The sequence below is a fragment of the Amphichorda felina genome (genome assembly GCF_050947745.1).
Source record: "Amphichorda felina strain 45539 chromosome Unknown scaffold_5, whole genome shotgun sequence".
In the NCBI taxonomy this organism is placed as follows: domain Eukaryota; kingdom Fungi; phylum Ascomycota; class Sordariomycetes; order Hypocreales; family Bionectriaceae; genus Amphichorda; species Amphichorda felina.
Window position 1 is genome coordinate 128,607 of NW_028145045.1, and position 20,088 is coordinate 148,694.

At 53.6% G+C, this 20,088-nt stretch overlaps 9 protein-coding genes across 9 annotated transcripts; 3 read left to right on the forward strand and 6 right to left on the reverse strand.

Annotated features, from left to right (window-relative positions):
• Window positions 1-95: 95 nt before the first annotated feature.
• On the forward strand, window positions 96-819 carry ACO1O0_004870 (40S ribosomal protein eS24; the record flags this gene model as incomplete). The annotated part of the gene is made up of 3 exons (XM_083194303.1): window positions 96-178; window positions 403-650; window positions 740-819. The coding sequence occupies 3 exons, from the start codon at window positions 96-98 to the stop codon at window positions 817-819; spliced, it is 411 nt and encodes a 136-aa protein (XP_083049216.1).
• Window positions 820-1,420: 601 nt separating this feature from the next.
• ACO1O0_004871 (uncharacterized protein) lies at window positions 1,421-1,840 on the reverse strand (the record flags this gene model as incomplete). The annotated part of the gene is made up of 1 exon (XM_083194304.1): window positions 1,421-1,840. The coding sequence occupies one exon, from the start codon at window positions 1,838-1,840 to the stop codon at window positions 1,421-1,423; it is 420 nt and encodes a 139-aa protein (XP_083049217.1).
• Window positions 1,841-2,793: 953 nt separating this feature from the next.
• ACO1O0_004872 (uncharacterized protein) lies at window positions 2,794-7,324 on the reverse strand (the record flags this gene model as incomplete). The annotated part of the gene is made up of 2 exons (XM_083194305.1): window positions 2,794-6,997; window positions 7,062-7,324. The coding sequence occupies 2 exons, from the start codon at window positions 7,322-7,324 to the stop codon at window positions 2,794-2,796; spliced, it is 4,467 nt and encodes a 1,488-aa protein (XP_083049218.1).
• A 1,986-nt stretch (window positions 7,325-9,310) lies between these two features.
• RIB1 (GTP cyclohydrolase II) lies at window positions 9,311-10,497 on the reverse strand (the record flags this gene model as incomplete). Its single annotated transcript, XM_083194306.1, has 2 exons — window positions 9,311-9,355; window positions 9,415-10,497. The coding sequence occupies 2 exons, from the start codon at window positions 10,495-10,497 to the stop codon at window positions 9,311-9,313; spliced, it is 1,128 nt and encodes a 375-aa protein (XP_083049219.1).
• Window positions 10,498-11,286: 789 nt separating this feature from the next.
• ACO1O0_004874 (uncharacterized protein) lies at window positions 11,287-11,946 on the reverse strand (the record flags this gene model as incomplete). Its single annotated transcript, XM_083194307.1, has 1 exon — window positions 11,287-11,946. One exon carries the CDS (start codon window positions 11,944-11,946, stop codon window positions 11,287-11,289), a length of 660 nt encoding a protein of 219 aa, XP_083049220.1.
• Window positions 11,947-13,745: 1,799 nt separating this feature from the next.
• On the reverse strand, window positions 13,746-14,554 carry ACO1O0_004875 (uncharacterized protein; the record flags this gene model as incomplete). The annotated part of the gene is made up of 2 exons (XM_083194308.1): window positions 13,746-14,120; window positions 14,192-14,554. 2 exons carry the CDS (start codon window positions 14,552-14,554, stop codon window positions 13,746-13,748), a joined length of 738 nt encoding a protein of 245 aa, XP_083049221.1.
• A 957-nt stretch (window positions 14,555-15,511) lies between these two features.
• On the forward strand, window positions 15,512-16,870 carry ACO1O0_004876 (DNA-directed RNA polymerase I subunit RPA43; the record flags this gene model as incomplete). Its single annotated transcript, XM_083194309.1, has 1 exon — window positions 15,512-16,870. One exon carries the CDS (start codon window positions 15,512-15,514, stop codon window positions 16,868-16,870), a length of 1,359 nt encoding a protein of 452 aa, XP_083049222.1.
• Window positions 16,871-17,246: 376 nt separating this feature from the next.
• On the reverse strand, window positions 17,247-17,975 carry ACO1O0_004877 (FHA domain-containing protein; the record flags this gene model as incomplete). Its single annotated transcript, XM_083194310.1, has 1 exon — window positions 17,247-17,975. The coding sequence occupies one exon, from the start codon at window positions 17,973-17,975 to the stop codon at window positions 17,247-17,249; it is 729 nt and encodes a 242-aa protein (XP_083049223.1).
• A 1,155-nt stretch (window positions 17,976-19,130) lies between these two features.
• On the forward strand, window positions 19,131-19,533 carry ACO1O0_004878 (NADH-ubiquinone oxidoreductase B18 subunit-domain-containing protein; the record flags this gene model as incomplete). Its single annotated transcript, XM_083194311.1, is given in 3 exon segments — window positions 19,131-19,161; window positions 19,221-19,345; window positions 19,363-19,533. The coding sequence occupies 3 exon segments, from the start codon at window positions 19,131-19,133 to the stop codon at window positions 19,531-19,533; spliced, it is 327 nt and encodes a 108-aa protein (XP_083049224.1).
• Window positions 19,534-20,088: the final 555 nt, after the last annotated feature.

Consider the following 20,088-nt stretch of genomic DNA (forward strand, 5'->3'; position numbering starts at 1 on the left):
GTCTGCGACTTCATCCACCAAATTCGACGACGACCTCAACCCGCCCAACGTCTCTCCCTCAGCCAACCTCCAGCAGAGACTAACCACAGCCCACCATGGCGGACAACGACTCCCCCGTTACCCTGCGAACTCGCAAGTTCATCCGCAACCCTCTCCTGGGTCGCAAGCAGATGGTTGTGTGAGTAGCTACGTGCCCTCCCCGCATCTCGTCTGCCCTGCCTCTCGAGCCGCCCAAAACATCCCGGCAAACCGATCAATTCCATCACGAGCGACGTGTGCCCTGGTTTTTTCAGAGGCCACCTCGGCGCGAACACGACTCCAGAGTCAGCGGCTGGCGGGATTGGAACACGGTGGAATTGTTGTCTATTAAGGGAGCCCGTGGCTGACCGCGTTTCTCGATAGTGACATCCTGCACCCCAACCGCGCCAACATCTCCAAGGATGAGCTCCGCGACAAGCTCTGCGGCATGTACAAGGCCCAGAAGGACCAGATCTCCGTCTTTGGTCTGCACACCCAGTTCGGTGGCGGCAAGACCACCGGCTTCGCCCTCGTCTACGACTCCCCCGAGGCCATGAAGAAGTTCGAGCCCCTGTACCGTCTCGTCCGTGTTGGCCTCGGAACCAAGCCCGAGCGTGCCAGCAGGCAGCAGCGTACGTCCTTACCCTGCGGATTTCCCGACAATTTATTGTCATTGTTCTTATGTTGGCGGGAATCGTGTTGTGCTGACTCACTCGTGCAGGCAAGCAGCGGAAGAACCGACAGAAGACCCTGCGCGGAACGGCGAAGGTCAAGGGTGCCAAGGCGAAGAAGGAGAAATAAGCGCATCGCCTCTGTATATCCTCAGGTCGTTGGGAGCGTGGGGGATGGCCATCCTTTGGTGTGGAATCACGGGCCAGCGGCAGCACTCGTCCTGTGCTGCTGCTGGCCAGCCGGTGCGGCACTCGTGATGATTTGGCCGGCCGCCCGGCATTGACTCTTTTGTGTCTGGTTGAGCCCGTGCGGCATGGGACTTGACTGTCGGCGGGACTCTGGATTCGGCGCCGGCGGGGAGGAGATAGAGGGTTCTGGCTTGAACGGTCTAACCTTCCATACACTAGCATGAATCTACGGTGTTTCGGGTTTCGGACCAGATGACGGGGCATTGCTACGCGCAACGGCCGAGACGGAAAAGCAAAAAACGATTGTGAATTTCTCTGCCCAATGGGTATCATATCCTGAACTGAGGCGTTGTCCTGCCTTCCACCAAGTCAAAATGCTCCCCGATGCCTTGCCATCCAATGCCAAGCTGTGTGTTATTGCGCTCATAAAAAAAAGGAGACCAGAGGCCCGAACCATGGGGGTATTTTTTTGGCCGGTTTTCGCTTTGTCCGTGCCTGTCTCAATCCGGCGCCGGCCAAGACTTTTGTAATGTTGTCGTTACTCATACCAAGCCCATGGTGAACATGGCTGCTGCGCCAAATACAGCCGCCACGACGAGGCCCATGTCTAAGCCCCTCGGCGCCTCGGCCTTGACGACGGGCACGTGCCATCCGCACCGCTCCTCGCCGTTGGGCGGGCACCTGTAGTGCGTCGTTTGACGGGAGCCCTTGGTGTTCAGAGAGTCGTCCTGATATGAGGATGATGGCCCGGTCCCCATGGGCTTCTGAGCTACTGGACCAGCACCATGGGCTGCTGGATTGTCCGCTGCTAGTCGGAGGACGGGCAAATGGAGGTACTGCGTGTGTTCCTGGACAGGACGGTTTGTGCGCTTGGCGGTGATGGGGAGGCCGAGGGTGAGAGTGAGGATGAGGAGGATGAGAATGGGCGATGAAGTGGTGAGGCCGTGAGCGTGCGATCTCATTGTGGGCGGGGGGTGCTACCCGAGACTCCAGCCTCGAGAGTTCAACTCGCCGACCTTCAGGTGCCGCTGTGGTCTTGAGAACATGGAAGGGGATCAAAGATGATTTCCTGTTGCAGTCACAACACAGGAAGAAACGCCGTCAGCTGGTCTTATGTGTCCCTCGTGATCTCTTGGCCCGGCTACCTCTCTATTCATCGTCTGCCCACCATCGCTCACTGTGCCTCTATTATGTACGTATTAGTGTGTGCCAGCTGTCCCAGCCACTCACGCACTGCTATTAGTACTAGTAACGATGGGAAAACCAGGACCAGGGACCCGACATCTGCTCCGTCCCCAACCGGTGAGTCCCAAGCCAGCCAGCCCTGGCTTCCCTGGCTGCCTTGCATTTTGGGACTCTGGGGGCTTCCAAGTCTGAGACCCCAGGCTGCACCGATGGGGCACGGATCGATGCCCATTTGGCCCATTTTGGGCCTCCCCGCATTCACCGCCAGGCTCTGGATCCTAGTGTGCTCCCGAATTGGCGGGGGCCTGTCAGCCCAGCAGTATGCCAGGGCCTACCAACAGGACAAAGGGTCCTCAGCCCATCTCTCCATCATTAGCCGAGCTGAGCATCATCGATGTGCTGCACATGTGACATTGCCCAGAGGGGATTCATTCCTTCGTCAGGCAGTCAGGCAGTCTGTGCTACCAGCCAAGACTATAGTGTGTGATCTGGCATCCCATAAATCAACTCCAGAGGTCATCAACCTGCTCGGCCAGCTTGGACCGACCTTGGCATTATCTGCATCTGAGAGATCTAACTGTACAGAAAAATAGTGTAGCGAAGTGCGTAAATGAACATGCCGAAGAACTCCTGTGAATGCCATGTCCCTTGAGCATCACCCATAACCCTCCCGCAAGACATGCTTATCCTACTCTGCGAAAACAAAACCAAAAGTGGTTGACTAGGGGTATCAAAACTTCTTGCTCGACCTCCTCCGCCCAGACCCTTGACCCACCACGCCCGCGCTTGACGGCGGAGGCAGTGATTTGTTGTTTGGTCGCATCCCTGTCGTAGCTGCCGGCAGACCCTTCCTCGGCTTTCGAGGAGGCTCCTTTTTAACCGTCCGTGCTTCGCTCTTGTGATTCTTATTCTTCTTCACCCAGCCCGAGCCGTTGGGTAGAGACAACCCTTCATCTTCGTACGTCTCGTCGAGGCTGTCCTCAGCATAGTCCTCAGGGGGGATGCTCGAACTCGGGCTTGAGCTGAGTTCGATAACCTGCGTTCCCTCGGGCACCTGAAACGAGGACGACCGTCGCTGACTCCGTCGTACTGGCCGACTCGCCGGCTCTTCAGAATCTGATAGTTGCGGGAGCTTGACTACCGGGGAGGGCTGTATTGCATTAGGAAACAGGCTTCGGATGAACTTGTTCCTATCCGGCGACGCGTCAGAATCCTCACCCTCATCCAACTGCCGCATTGCTTCCTCATACTCTGTGTCGGCCTTGCTTTTCCGTGGCCCTAGCGCGGACATGTTTGAAGACTTGGGCGGGCTCTGTGTCTGTTTTGAGGTTTGTGCCGTGTGCCATAACTCATCCAGGGTGGGAAATGGCGAGCTGCTCCTCAAAGGAGGGTCGCCCTCCGGGGAAACATCCCCAGGTTCGGGTTTGGAGCCCATGCCGTGTTCTGAGGGATTTGCATCGAAAACTGCATCCGCAGTCGTGTTAATATAATCCATGACTCCGTCGTCATATTGTGGCTGCCGTCCACTGCGAATGCTGCTGGCCGAAGATGGTGCTGCTAATCGCGGGTAGTCTACCACCGGGGTCTGCTGCTTCTCGCTCCCGAGCTCTGGGCTTGGGAACGTGATGTCAACAAAAGGGAGTTCCTGAGCGGCATCCTCACCCGTCGCGCCAACCACTGACTCGACTTCCGATACCTTGGGGGCCCAGTTAACGTTTGAGCCTCCTCCATCCGTGTTCCCACTACCCCCACACTCTTGTCGCCCAGCCGATTGCGAGTCCTTGATGACACCACCGGCGCTGTCCACTGATTGTCCTTGAGATATCTCCGCTCTGCTGCTTTCACTGTTGGAAGGATCTTCGACAGAGGGAGCGGATGTGGTAAGATGAGTGTAGTTCTGCCCCGAAGGGATCGATCCTGATTCCGGTGCGCACTCCTCCTCAGTCGTTGCCATATCCATCAATTCTTTCTCAATGCCTGCCCGAACCTGCATCGAGTCAAGACCATTCATCGAAGAAGTTGGGGAATTTTGGAGCATTGGGCTCCTACTCTCCATACCTCCTTCTGGGGCTCCAGGTTTTACCATCCCAGTTTGCGCATCTTCCTTGGCGAGGGGACTGTTCGGGACGCTCAGCGTCGGCTCTCCCTGAACAACACGTGGTTCGATTAGATCACCCCAAGGCAGGTCTCTGAACCCGCTATCTTCCTCCTCGTCGTCGTCCTCCGAGTCGTCAGGCACCTCAAACTTGTCGTAGATCCTTTGGCCCGTCTCTTCGTCGTACACCTTCTCGTTGTGCTCTCGGTCACGCTTCGCAAGAATGAGATGTAACACCTTTTCGTCGTTCATAGAGATCACTAAACCGGTGACGGATCTCAGCTCTGGCTGCCAGTTGGTAGCTTTTGAGAGCTGAAATTGCTTCCATGTGACGACCATCCCGGATTTGATCTCATCCACCTGAAGCGTCGGCAGAACAGAAACATCCGCTGGCAAAGAGGGTAAATCATCTGGGTCAGTGAATTGGCTGTTAACATCACCACTGATGTTGGCTGGTATATCGTCGTAATTGAGCTCAATGTTGTCATCCTGGTTGTTGGAAGCGGCTTGTTCTTGGCTGGCTTGCAATCTGTTCTTTGTTTTTTTGGACTTCTTTGACTCTGTCGCAGTGACAGTCTCGTTCTCTGCGTCATCGCACCAGTATGAGTCGTCATCATAATAGTTATCCTGATGAAAATTCTGCGAGTTGCGCTTTCTCTTCCGTATGGAACTGTACTGCTGCTGTGGATCCCATCTTTGGACGAATGGGAATGGAGGCTCGCTGAGGACAATGCCTTCTTGACAGCATTCAACGGCGGTATACGTGATCTTGTCGCGCCAGTCCTCCATGTCACTTCCTGACTCAACCATAGCAGTGTCTTCGTGGACCTCGGTGGGTTTGTCTAGACGGTGGTTTTTTAATGGTCGTACATCCTTCATCAAGTTTTCCTTGATCTTATCCTCGTCTGTTTTGCTCTTCGGGTTCTGGAGCCCCAAGGCACCGAAAAGAAGTCTCCGTCCTGCGCCCATGTCAACGCGCATGCGCCGACGGGCTGTTTCATCATTGGTGCTGGTTGCACTTTCTGGGTCAGGGATTTGATTCATATCTTGCTCATTGGGGACTAGGGCCCCAGTGCCATTAGGTGTTGACAGCGATGTGGTGTTCACGTTGGTTTGCGGCTCCTCGGTTACAGCTCCATCTTGACCTTCCTTCCACTGCGCCGGTTCCGTGGATCCTTCTGCAACTGCACTCAGAAGAGCTTGCTTTCGTGCAATGAGGTCCTTCTCGGAATGAGTTGGGTCGTGGGATTCGCAAGGTTCCGACGTTCGAGTCTCCTCAAGATTTCGGAGGCGCTTGGCTTCCCTCCTTCGGGCGTTTCTTTTTTGAGTTTTACTCAGGCCCTGGCCCCGCCCAACGGTTAACTCTTGTGGTGTGGAAGCTGAGAGATTTGCGACTAATTCAGGGTGAGACGTTTGGGTATTCTTCTGAGGTTGAGGAGGTCGACGTTGCGATTCAGCGGATCTGGCTGGAGCCTCTTCCGGTGCCGATACAGAGTCGGAGTCCTCGCCCATGTCGGTAGGTTTCTCGCTGGAGCTGCTAGAGTCATCACTTGACGTATCTGAGCTGCTGTCGCTGTCTTGCGCTGTCTGAGCCTTGGTCGCACCATTCACACTAACACCGCCGTAACTCTGGCTGGAATCGGAACCGCTTTCTGAATCGTCATCAGAATCGCTCGAGTCATCTTCGGACGAGTTTATGGCTTCATGCGGGGATTGCTGGCGGTCTACTCCATGCTCAGGCTGCTGTTGATCTTCATTGTCTGAGGAATCGCTGGAATCTGATCCACTGCTCCCGCTGGAGCTGTCATCGTCGTCATCGTCGTCATTATGATCATCATCTGAACTCTCAGAGTCCGAGACAGACTCATTGTCCGATTCTGAGCTATCTTCACTGCCTGATGTGTCGTCGCTCGTCTCATCGACATGGTTTTTTTCCGCATCGTTGCCGTTCGCCACTGTGTTGGTAGAGCCATTCGTAACCGTCACCATCGGCTCTTCAAATTCAACCTCTTGAATTAGGGGTCTCGCGGGAGCATTGCGAGGTTGGGGAAGGAGGGTTGGCGAGGCCGGGGGAGGGCCGGCCTGGAAGCGTGCGGTTAGGAAGTTGCCCAGGACTTCGTCAAAACTCAAGGTAGGATCGTTCTCTGTGGCCAGTTCATAGTAAGACCGGCGAATATCCGTTTGGTTTTGGAGAAGTGTTGACTCAATGGTGGCGGCGGATGTTAGGGGGAATGCGGATCGCAATGCTGCTATGGCGATGGGCGCGATCTCAGGAACCGAAGGCTGTGGGGACTGGGAAAAGCTCCCGGCAACAATATCCTGGGCTGGTCCCTCGTGGTTACCCTCGTTTGAAGCAATGTCCTCATCTGATTCGGGGTCGCCGATAACGTCGTTGTCGGCTTGTAGCAATCGTATTTCCTCCTCTAGACCGTCGGCTTCACCCGAAGACTCCTCATCGTCTGGCTCGTCTTTGTCCTGAACCGAATTCACTTCATCCTCGGAGCCTACCCCCAACATGTAATCTTGATCTTCATCTTCATCATCGGAGGTATTGTTGAGGAACTCTGCGCTAGGGTCCAGGACGTTCATGCTAGAAGGTGGTCCCTCCAAGAGAAGCTGGTCTGGTTGCTCGTCGTCATGATCTGCATCTTCCTCTTCATCCAAATTGTAGGTAATGCGCGCGCGCTTTCGAGGCGGAAGGCTAAGAACCGGTCGGTCGCGAGGTGCTCGGCGGCGGCCAAAGGGAACACCATCTACTAAATGGATGCCATCGGGCGAGATCTGGTGCCGGCCACTGACCCGTCTGCGTTTTAGATCCTCGGTGAGGAGCGAGCGTATCCTACACTCTATAATTAGCCCCAAATTTGGCTCATGGAGCTCGGGGGAGGAGCGGATCGACTCACAAGACCTGGTCGTCATGTTTGAAAACTTTACTAACCGGCTGGAAGTGCAGGCACTCAAAGCTGCCCCCTTGGTTGTCCGCGAGTTCTACGGCATAGTCCTCGAGTCCCCAGTCTCCGTTCTCCAGCGTCACTACTTCATTAACCTGGGAGAGCAGGTTGGCGATGGTGAAGTCCTCGGAGACGGTACATGGCCAGACAAGTTTGAGCTCGGGAAGGGCGTGTCTCCTGATTGTCAGGCGCAGGCGTATGTCGTTGGAAGACATGGCGAATGTGGCGGCCGTCACCGCATACCTCGAGAGTTTTTGATGAGGTAGAACAAATGAGGGTGGTACGATCAAAGAAGGATAAAAAGAGCTGAGGTAGTGGTGAGGATTTACGTTCAAGTTGTTCTCAGAGGCGGACTTCCTGCTGAAGGCGCGTTGAAAGGCGCGTTCGTTGAACTTTCAATAGTGGGGCTGCGAGTCCAGCAGTAACCCAGTTAGCAAAAAAAAAAAGCAGACTTCAAAACATCAACCACGAGTACTCCGTACTCGTGAAGTTATAGTATAATAATAACTTGTCCATATACAGATAGAATGCAGACATAATACTTCGTGCAAAATGCGCTTATTATACACATAAATATACGTAAGCTTGAAGGTCAACAACGTCGCCTTCTACTATGTATTGTTTGATGCTATCTACTAGTGGGCCTCTAGTCCCCGAGATGCAATTACGGTCTGGGCGCACCTCTTTACTCTCTTCATCTCTCCCACCCATCTTCTGACAGAAAATCGACCATGGTTTTAGCCCAACCCGCGTATTTTTCATCAATCCTGCCTTTTTGATTGCGGTTCCCGATGTCCCTCTTCTCCCCCTAGCATTAGCATTCTTCCTTCTTGATCACTAGATGTTCATTACCCTCCAATAGGCTTAGAATCTCGGCGTATTAATCGCCTACATCCAGCAGAAATTACTTATATTTGATATCTCTCTCGAAAGCCTCTAGCTCTGCGGTCTCCGTTGCTGCATCCTTCTCCATGGCGATTAGCTGGTCGGATTTGGCGACTTACGGGAGAGATGGATGATCCAGGTGCTTGATATCAGCATCTAGGTTGTCTGCCTCAGCGCGGGCGATAAAGCTCTGCAATATCTACCACCACTTGAAACGGATCAAGGAGCCTCGGGGCGTCCAGCTGAGACGGGGTGACTTCGTCGACGTATGGCTCTTTGCTTCCCCCGCCATGTTCAGGGCGGAGTTGGCTCTCCATTCCTGTTCGTCCTTGAAGGCCCTCACTACAATTTCACTGTGTACTGCTTTCCCGCCTTTTTCGACGATAGCATTCAAAAATTTCATTAAAAACCTCCAAGACTGGAAGAAACATCTGGCAAGAGCTGAGTGGCTCTTTAAGAAAGCATGTCTGGTGATCTTCAAGCGACCAAACTTTCTTTCGTAGGAGGCTTAAGGAGAGCCTTCCAATAAGGGATTAAGAACATGAAAAGAGCTTAAAAAAGCCAAAAAAAAAATGAAAAAATTATCAAGACACTAAGAACTCCCCAGGAAGGCCATTTCCGAGGTGACATGTGTAGGACAGTCGGCGACGTTGCGGCGACAGGCTCGATGAGCGAAAACATGAATGCCCCAATGCCTAAGAGACATCTCTTGGCATATCCCTATAGTCAGTCTGATTATCGGATCGATTTTTAACGAACCCCGGTGCGTGAATCGCCAGTCGGCCTCTGACTAGTGTATACAAAGTAATAGCAACAAGATGCGTGGGGGACTGCATCGTAGGCTTGACCAAGAACACAAGTGAATATTAGTGAGAGTTCTAAATAGAAAAAGCGATTTAATTAATGCTAAATTATTTTAAACAAAATCATACAATTGTCACACCTGCGCGCTTGCAATGCTGAGTGTCGAGCATCCTGGAAGTTCTCCTCTCACCTTTTTCTATCCCGAATTTGCGGCCCGGTGACGCTGACTTGCCTGCCCCCAAGGTTGGGACAGTGCAGTGACTCCCGGGCTCTCCTCGCGACCATCAACCAAATCCAAAGTGTTATTTCGTACGGAAAATAAAGAGATAGGCTGGGACATTTAGGGCGATTTATCACCGGTAAAAGCTCAAGAGTAGGTAATCGACATGAGCCTTGCCCCAGTTCCATGCAACCATGAAGCTTCCATCAACGCCATTAAATGCATCCAAACTCCTCCATCTTCCAAAGCTGTATGCACCGTCTATTTGGCTCTGGAAAAGTATCGGTTCTTATCATGAGAGCCCGCCCATATCTAGCATGTGCCCCATCTTCTCAATCTGCGCCATGTTAGTGAATCATCTCCGGGTGAGACATGGTGGGGTAATCCCCAACATACCTTGGTCTTCAGATACCCCTCCACTTCCCGACTTCGGAAGCCTCCTCGTCCTTTCCAGGACAGCGGAACCATGGCGACGCGCTCCTTGACAACAATTTCCCGGTTAGGGCCTTCTACGGCCCGGATCTTGTCGGGGTTGTTGGTTAGGAGTCGCACTTCTGTCAACTCCAGATCCTGCAAAATTGCCGTGGCCAGACCATAGCTTCGGGCGTCAGCCGGGTGACGGAGCAGGAGATTCGCCTCGACCGTGTCCGAGCCCAGATCTTGCAGGTTGTAGGCCTTCAACTTCTCCGAGAGTCCAATACCCCGTCCCTCCTGGCGCAGATACACGATGACGCCGCCTGCCTTGTTTTCGGGGAGACTCATGAGCCGCGCTGCCTCATCGAGCTGCTCGCCACAGTCGCATCGGGCAGACCACGCAGTTTCACCCGTGTAACACTCGGAGTGTATTCGAACCAGAGGTGTCTCTGAACTTGGCTGGGACAGGTGCCCCTCTTGCCGCGCCTGCTCTGTCTCCTTGGTGCTTGTCAGGCGACCAGGGTACAGCGTGCCGGTGTATGCTCCGCGGATCATGCGGTCCAGCTCGGTCTCGCCCTCGCGCGGCGCATCTAGGCTCTTGCTGCGGATATGGTTGCCGAAGACGATGGCCAGGTGCTCCTTGTTGTCGACATTATTGGTATAGAGGTGAAGGAACATTTCGTCACCATTGACCGTCGGGATGCGGGCACGCACTGCGCATTCCACTTCCGGAAGCTTTTCCAGAAGCTTGGGCTTCTTGGAACCACATCCTCCCGAGGGAACACTGCTGTCGACCGGAACGCTGCGAGGCGCGGCTGCTGTGCGTGGTGTCTGGGTGCCAGGAGTCGCTGGTGGCGTGAAGGCGGGGGAGAGGAGTGATGGTGGGGGCAATTGGTTCGGCGCATTCGGGCTGCCCGACGGCTGCGGGGATTGTGCTATTGAAAGTTCGTCCACAAGCCGGTTTGGCGTGTCAATATCATCGGATGCGATTGAAGTGTTTTTTGGGGAGTAAAAGGGCGGGAGCTTCTCGCTGCCCGGAGACGCAGGTCTCTCGTCTGACGGCATCGTCGGCTGTGTTTCGCGCAATTGTCGTAGGCCGTCGTGAGCCGTGTCGTCAAGGCGCAGGTCAATTGCTGGGGTGCTTGTACTCGCTCAGACAGGCATGCGAATTGGAGAATGGCAATCAAAGCAGCAACAAGGAGACGGGGAACCAAAGCATGAGCTGACGATGGGGAAAAGTTGGAACGAAGATGGATGGACTGATGAGGCGACGAGGTTGCCGAGGGAAGCCATCCATTAGTCATTACCACTGTTGCGGAGAGAAGAGGGCCTGTGGTGCACTGCAGCACTGGAGTGTCAAGCCGTCAGCGGCTTCGGGGCTCTGGACCGGCGAACCGACACCGGGCAGGCCCCCGTAGGTTCCCCCCTCTGGGCCTTCCTTCACAGGGTCTTGCAGAAGTCTGACGCAGGCTGGCACATGGATGGCCACCCAATGGAAACATTCCGAGGTCCCTCTGGAACCTCATCGAATTGCGGGGGAAGCGAAACTTCCCACGTCCATGGTCTGCGGCACGTCGGCCACCAATTCCTGATTATCCCTCTGCTCCGGTCTTCGGGTCATGCCGACGCTCTGTCAGCAATTGGACATCCATCCACATTGCACCGTCGTGACTCGCGACGACGATTTACAATGATGAGCAATCACGCTGCATCTTTTACAGAGTACGCGACTACTCACAACAGCATTTATCCACTGGGGGAGATAGCACGATCAAGTGATCATAAAATTGTCAAGCGTCGTTATCATTCAATTCGTCCTAGGCTATCAGTATCAATCGACCCGCGATTTTTCCTTTACTGCGCCTTCACCTCCTTTCCAGTTCCATACTCAATGTCAAAGACCGGCTTGTCCAGATTCTCCGTGGTGCCCAGCGTCGACGGGCACGAAGGCTGGTTGGAGACATTTAGGTCGAGGGTGCACTCTTCGTCCTTGCCGTACTTGCATTGGGAGTCGGCAATGTTGACCAGCTTGTAGTTCTTGGCGACCCAGCTGTTTGGTTGTCCTAGGCAGGAGGCCACATAGTTGATGCTGTTGGGGGCAGACAAGGGGAGCTTGCCGTCGTCAAGGAGGTCCTTGCAGTTGTTGGTGTCGACAAACTCGTACTCCATCTGGATGCCGCCACCCATCTGAGGGTTCTCCTTGGCAGATGAGCCGAACGCGAGTTCATTCCATGCGTCGTATGAGATGTCATAGGCACCGGCCGAGGAGTCAATCTTCAGCAGGTAGAGGCTGCGATCGGCGTTGGTGACCTTGACGCAAATTTTGTCGCAGCTGACTGAGCCAGGCCAGTACGCGACGCGGTTGGTGTTGATCTTGCAGCCAGGGACGCCGATGGACGAGGAGTACTTGTCATGGGGCGTGATGCTCGCAGTCTGACTGTTGCGGAAAGGGACGGCCCCGACGGAAACGATGGCAGCCGAGGCGGCAAAGAGAGCGGCGAGTGAAGTATGCATTTGGATGATGTTGGATATGTTGTCTGAAAGACTGGATGTTTCTTGTGAAACTCTGGAGAGACTGTCCTGGTGTGTTCTCAACGCACAGCGATGACTAGCTCAAGGAATGAGGTTGGTTATAAAACGAAGGATCACTGATCTGATACTAAAGAAGCAGTCACCAGTCAAGGAAAGGACAAGAGTAAAAAGGAAAGGACAAGAGTAAAGCCTCGAGAATTTTAAAGGAGTGATAGTGGTTTAGTTGGCATTGGTTTGATCGAGAAGCAAAGGCTCATTTGACCAAGAAGAAGGGGACATCTTTATACCCCGGATCACGGGCCACACATCAGGTCAGCAAACGGCAGGCTTTTCCCATCCGTTTAACAGAGGGGCCACTAGTGCACCGACCTTCACTTCAAGATCAAGGTGATCTAGGGAGCGAACAAGATGTAATACTCCCTTGAGTCATGGGATAGAGGTCACCTTGTCCCGGTGCTTTGAACTGGACGCCATCCCGGTTGTCGACGTGGGGCTATTGGATCCCACGAGGTGGCGTGGGGAAGGGCCGCGAGCCGAACAGGACAATGAAACGGCGTCCACGAGGGCAAAGTAGCGCACCGGGAAACTGTATGTTTACCTAGTAGCTTCAGGAACGAGACTAGCCACGAGGGCCGTTGCTTCCGTGTGGAAAAATGTGGAAGATGCCTCCATTCTATGTCTGCTTCCAGTGTGAACCAGCGGCTATGCTACCATGTACGTATACCATGCGCCACCGGGCCTCGCTAAAATGCTTGTATCTTGATTTTTCGGCTCCTAACCGATCGCACGGATAGTTTGTTGCGTAGGACGCTGGTACACTGTATGTCCTGCAAGGGGTCGCCGCTCGAACCTCAGGGCGTCCCTTTGTCTATGCGTCGCAAAGGTGCCAACTCAACTCCCCGCCGAGGGATTTAGTCTAACGTACCGTTCATTCGACCGTTGGCCTCGTGGAAAATGTCACTGCAAATTTTGGAACGGCGACTCCAGATGGAGGGAATTAAATCCCGAGTCTCCCTGCGACTTCAGCCCATAGCCAATCGATTCCGTGGGGAACCTTCTGTATTTGGCAGACGCTGGAATGCTGGTGTATGTCTCGGGGCTAGGTCGATGTCGGGTTTACTTTAACTGGTCCTCCTGGAGAATTCAGTTGGTTTCAACGAATCTGAAGGCTCTTGTTGGTCACTGCCATGATGGTGAAACGTCTCTGGAGAGCCAACCAGCAGACAGGGCTAACAAAGAGACTAGTCGGTGTTTTAACGGTAGAGGATCCCGAGAGATGACGACGTTCGCAGACTGATGTGAGGATTTCTTTAGATATCCCCACCGTCTACGCGATTCATTGCCGACGTGATGGACCTGAACTAAGATACCCGTACCGAGCCAACCGCCCGTCGGCAGGACCTTGCCGTGCCTCTGTGACTGCCCAAGTGGGACTTTCTTGCGGATAGTAAGGTATCAGGGCAGGGTGGCCTTTTACTTCACAAAATACCCTGGACTATGCCTTGTGAACGTGCTCAAGGAGTCCAAGATGCAATTTGTCCCTTGAATAAGCTGGGGATGGATACTCGGTTGGTTCCGAATTTAGCGCTCACATCTTGACCATTATATTGTGTTTTTGTATCCATATCCAGTAGAAATAGATAAAGATACGACTTTCTAAGAATCCTCCAACTAGTTTCCCCTTGGCTTAGACGTGCCATTGCTCGAATCGATAGCCCCCTAATCAGTTTCCTGACGTCGTCGCGTGCCTGTGCTATTATACCACGGGACTTCTGGTACTACTACTTAGTTCTTACCCAGTGGAGGATACTTCTCCAGATATCTAGCGCATCGTGATCCAGCCCTGCCTTAACGAGAAGCGCCTTTCTTGCCTCTGATTCCTCGTCGTCCTGCACCTCTTTCTTTATGTACCCAGAGGCTACACTTGCCTTTGAAAGTAATAGGCACCGCATCATCTCGCCAGTCATTTCAGGATGTCCCTGAAAAGTCAGGTAGTTTCCGCTGTCGGAGATGAGAATCTGGTTGTTCTCCGCGAGCGGTGAAAATCCAGGCTGGCATACATCGACGCTGCGCTGATGGAATTCATGTATCTGGATATCCGTCTTGTTGAAGAATGCCTGGCCCTTCTCTGTCAACGCCACCGGGGTTACCGCCAGCTAGATACGCTCATGTTAGTCTCAAGAAATCCACAGGGCATTTTTGTCTACCAGTCATGGATCGAACGCACCTCGGGTTCCGGAAGGAAAGCTAGGGTCCCTCCGAGGGTAGTTGTCATGGTTTGATGCCCTAGGCAGATGCCGAGGACTTTCTGATCGGGACAGTCGAAGTAGAGCTTCTTTTCAAACTCGACGAGCCTCTTCATCCACTGAGCATCGTCCCGGGGGACGTAGGTGCCGCCACCAATGACAAGCAGGTCATAGAGCTGGTCGGGGCCAATTTGTGGGAGTTGAGGGTCAAGAACACCGTTGAAGAACTCGACGTTGGCACCCGGGGCCAACTTGGTGAAGATGGACTCGTAGCTCTCGCGCATCAAGCGCATGGGCTCCGGGTCATCGGTGTTGATGAGGACGACGATCCGTAGGGACTCCATGGTAGCTCGGATGACCTGTTCTAGGAATATTTGATTGGGATTCTCGGGTGCAGTATCTAGTTCCTCATTCAAGGTTGTATGTGCGGTTTGAAAAATTGCGTGATATCTTGGAGTTGGAATTGGCGAAGTGCTTCACGATGAAAGTGGCATCAACGATGTCGGAGCCAAGAGCTGAGGGGGTTAGTTACCTAGTCCTGGCCCACCCGCTGGAAATACGTTCTTATCATAATATTACTACCTACTTATGCAAGCTAGCCCAAACACACATGGTGTCCGATCGCGCACTCCTCCTGTATCGGTGCCGTTGCAGCCGGACCGTCTGAGTTGTGGTGCCGATAAGAGCCGCCGATGGCCGCGTTGGGGTTGGCGGACGATGAGCATGACATTCAGGTATCGATGATACTGGGTTAGCTGGTACTTCCATCCTCGAGGATGGTAAAGCGTGCTATCTAGGAGGAGATTTCTCAGGGTCAACCCACGGTCAACTCAGGCAAATGATTTGACGGATATGGGTCCAGATCAACATGGAGAAAGAGAAATAACCGCGACCCTGGGCCCCTGGGGTATGGATAAGCATAAGCACTTGCTGAGAAAGGAGGCTCTAGAATCTAGATTGTTCAAAGGCCCACCCGCCTCTACCCTGGTGAAGAGGCTAAAGAAGAAGGCGGCGCCGCCGTATTTTGATGACGGAGGAAATTCCTGCTGAAGCCTTGCGAGTATCCGTCGATATGAGTAGCAAGATCAATCAATTATTTTGATGCATGGTCGTGAGTTGTAACTGCGTGATGACGCCTGTGAGCATGTAAGGCCCCACCTCCCCACGTTGAAGTGGTCGGTCATGATAATCGATAAGCAACTTCAGAAAAAAAATTTACCGCCTAACACCTAAGTACCTGAACCTTTCCACCTGCGTCCCGACCGAATCCGCATCCACGATTGCGACGTAGCAACAAAGCCATGGCGCCAATTGAGTCGCCCGAGGCGGCCAAACCGAAGAAGGAGAAGAAGGACAAGTCGGCCAAGAAGCGTGCCCGCGAAGAAGAAGCCCCTGCCGACACCGACCGCAAACACAAGAAGTCCAAGAGCGTCGTCGCTACCGAGACCAACACCGAGCAAAATGTCGAAGTAAAGGCCGATAAGAAGGACAAGAAAAAGAAAAAGGACAAGAAGAAGCAGCTTGAGGAAGAGGGGCCTGCTGAAGCAACACCGACTGAAGAACAGAGCCCGAAGAAGAAGTCCAAGAAGTCTAAGAAGGCTGTGGATGCGGAAGAAGACCCAACCCCTGCCGACGATCCCTCTGAAACTGCCGACAAGAAGGATAAAAAGAAAAAGTCGAAGAAACAACCCGAGACACCAGCTATTGCTATAGACGATGATGCGCCTGCTAAGTCTGATCCTGACGCTATGGACGTTGACATGGCGCCTCCCCCTCCCAAGTCTAGCTCTGGCAAGATCCACCAACCTTCCGACATCCCCCCCAACCCTCAATTCCCTTTCTTCAACCAGACCGTCTCCCTCTATGAACCGCTCTACCCCACCGGCTGGGACAAGCCTATCACCGGCTGTGAGGAACAGCACCTTCGCCACCTCAAGAACCGCTACGTTCCCTCATTGCGAGGTGTCCTACTCGATTACAAGAATGTGTCTCTCGGCGAGAACCCCGGCCGTGCAGGCGCTGCCACCGAAGACGATTCCCCCACTACTGTGAGGTCGCGCGCCGAGTTTGGCGGTGGCTTTGGCTGGATGACCGCCGATGTCAAGCTCTTTGTGCCCAGCCGCGGCGCCTGGATGGAGGGCAGTGTCAACCTGCAGACCGAGGGGCATATTGGCGTTGTTTGCTTCGGCAAGTTTAACGCCTCCATTGAGGCTCGGCGTTTGCCACCATCATGGAAATGGGTCTCAAACGAGGAGGCCGATGGCCCCTTCGAGGAGACTGCCTCCGTCTTCACAGCTGCCGACGAGCACGGCGTGGTGCGTCAGATCCATAGCACGGGGTACTGGGTAGATGGCACCGGCGAAAAAGTCCAGGGCAAGGTGCGCTTCCGGATACGCAACTTTGACGTCGGCGTGAGCGGGAACTCGACCTTCCTCAGCTTGCAGGGGACCATGCTGAGCAAGAAGGATGAGAAGAAACTGATCGAGACGGAGGCTCGCGAGGCGCGCGAACGAAAAGAGAGGAAGGGCGGTCGGGGACGACCGAGGAGAGACGTGCCTGACTTTAGTATGACCCGTTTTGCTGACGACGACGAGGAGCAGGCGCAGGCAAAGAAGGAGGCGGAGCAAGAGACAAAGGAAACAGAGGCCAGCGAACAATAGGGCAGAATCTAGCGGTGATTTCCCATGGCTTATGGCGTCAAGGATCAATGCGAATCGTTTACTACGGCTTTTCAGTCGCCGATATAGTTGTATGGTTTCAGGACCTTCCCGTATACCATGTTTTACTTGTCCTGTCTCCACGTGTTGCTGATCAGTGCGAAGTATCACTGTCTTCGACTACTTGTTAAACGTTCAATGAAACCAACTAATAATAGTCGTGTGTGAAGGGGGTGTTATAAAACATCCACCTTTCCCGGTGTAAAAGATTGAATTCAAATGCTCAAGTTAGACTAACTTCATTACGCGAGGATCAGTCTGTGGCCTCTTATACCAAAATCCTAGCAAAACCCCATATGGTAAATAAGAGACGGCCCCATCACGCCACCGCTTTAACCATCGGCTCCCATGGTTTTGCTATATTCCAAAGATATATCTCCCCCCTCGGTTCATCGGCCCCAATGCTCTTGACGAAAATGTGTCGAAACAGCGGCTCAGCCGCGAAGAGTGGCAACACGGGGGCGACACTTGCCCGGTCCCAGCCCGAACTCAGGCCATCGGCCCATGATGGCTGCTGGCAGAATGCTTCAACCTTGTCTTGGTAGGCCCTGGTGTCCCTTTCGGGATAGTCGTTGAGGATGACCTGGAAACGTAGACCCTGGATGTCGATGGTGATGCGCTGTGCGGTGCCTGGGCCACAGCAGAGCACCCAGGTGTAGTCGGTCTTGTCACCCACACTCTCCCAGTCGTACCAGACCTGCGTGCCCTGATCGGAGAAGTCTTCCAGCACTAAGCGCGATTCGCTGTCGAAGCTCAGAGAGCAGTGCTGACGGGCGACGCCAGCCACGGCAGGGAGGATGATGTCGCAGCTGCGAGGATCGGTGCCGAGGATGAATCTCCCGGGCCTCTTGGGGGTCTGATCAAAAGAGACTTGGATGGCATTCCGAGATCGACTAGAGAAGAGGTCTGAGAGGCGAGAAGCGAGGTATGGTGAGGAGGTTGTGGTGACTGTTCGGAAGAAGTTTTCAGCCATGTGAGTGGCTTTCTCGGCGTTGCTGCCGCGCGCCGTGGGAACCAGCCAGGCGATGACATTTTCGTGGCTCGTCATGATGCCGTGTGAAAGGTATTAAATGTAGAGGAAGAATAAATAATAAGTGTCGAAGAGCAATGTTAACAGAATGAGTTGAGTGGCGCGCAAAGGACGAAGGAATGGCTGAGTGACTCGAATCTCCTGGAGCAAGTCGACTCGGAACGAGAGTATGTGTCGACGACAACGACACAGGTTATTTGGTATATAGAACAAGAGGAAAATACACGCTGATGGAGAGAGAACGTGTCGTAGAATGCTGCGACGGGAGGTTTATATCGAGTTTCAACCTAGTGGGAGGGCGCCTGGTGCACAACCAAGGAGAGCCTGGATTGGTCACAACAACAAGAGATACGATAACAGCCAAGTCTTAGAAATACGCGTTAAAAACATTCGTTTCAAGTTGGGCAGCTGTGAATTTGTCGTGGAGTCCGTGGGTTGGTGGGAGTAGAGACGTGGGTGAGAGAATGGGATCGTCTCAGCCAACCATTCTGGCGGCGGTGGTCATGTCGCCTGGCAACGCACAACGAGGTGCCAAGCGATCTGGGAATACGAGTGCCACTGGCAGTTCGTTGGTAGAATAAAGCCTTTTGCCCCAGTTCTTGTGGCAAGTGCTATGAATCATCTCTTGCGTTGGCAGACAGGCATCCAGAGGAGATCGCGGAGCCCTCCCACTGCATACATGGACTTCCATGTTGTGGTTGATTGTGGGAAAGCGGGAGTGAAAACCATTCAGCATAGCCGCTGGGCCATTTGATAAACATGCGTTTTGCATGAGAAAGCCGTCGACAAACCGTCTAAGCTGATTCTCTAACATCGAGTGCTGCATTGCCATGAGCCTGTCTGAAGTCGCTCACCGACAGACTTGATACGTCGTGCGCCAGACTCGTAGCCGGACAGGGAGTTGTCGCCGTGCATGGCTTTTGAAGAGATACAGGTCAAGTACAGAAAACGAACTTTAATTCATGTCGGTCGCCAGATCTAGGGATATCGACATGCGACAAGCGTAGGTTGTTGGAATTTGGAATGGGACGACGGTGATTTGACGGGGTGGATGTTGGTGCCTGAGATCTTAGGCAGACTGCCCAATACGGCCGACCTTGACCCGACATCAAACGTCGCTCCAGCTTCGACCGCAAACAACCTCAATTGTTGACGGCCAATTGAACCACCACCATGGCTTCCGACACTTCAGCAGAGCCGCGGCGTACGTATTCCACAATGGACATCTCCCACCAGCGATCTGAGCACTGACAGCCCTCCCAGCCGCGACCCGCGAGGAGATGCGCGAGGCCCGCCTCCCTCTTGCCTACCGCGACAGCTGCGCCCACCTCCTCATCCCCCTCAACAAGTGCCGCCGCGACACGTGGTACGCGCCCTGGAAGTGCAGCGTACGTTGTTCCCAAAGTCCGCCCGGGCGGGCCGCCCGACTAGCCGTGGAGGGAGTGTTGCTGACGGACTGCGTGCCACACAGGACGAGCGCCACAGCTACGAGAAGTGCCAGTACGTCGAGTTCAAGAAGCGGGTTGCCAAGATGGACGAGCTGCGGGAGTCCAAGGGCGGAGCCAGGAGCAACTAGGTGCGGACGGGCGATTCGAACGGGGACGGCATTGTACATCACCGAAATAGAGGACTTTTTTCTTCGCCGACGCGTGCAGCGTCCCGTCGGCACAATCCATTGGGCTTTCCAAACCAACCATGTGCTGAGATATTCTGTCGGGAGGGATATGTACGCACTGGTGATGTGTGGTGCGCTGTGATGAATGGTGAGGGCACTGATGAGGATACAGATTGCACACGCGGAACGACCGGGTAGCTACGATTAGCCATTGTGGCAAAGGGACCGAATCAAACGGGCGGCTGCTGGAGGATATTGCACTTCCTATGGGAATTTTCAAGAACGCTGCCATACTGGTTAATTAACATGATTTTTATACAGTTTTATTATTTGCCAAATGGCCGCTATTAATTCTATCATATTAATCTCATAGACCCCGTTCGACACAGCTCTAAGCATTCATACGCTACGCCGGCGTAATAAACTTTGCTCTTGAAAGAGTGGAAAAATATACCTGGTACGCGTATCGACGCCTTTCCTCGTCCATCTCGAACCACCTTCTGATCGAACCCAAGT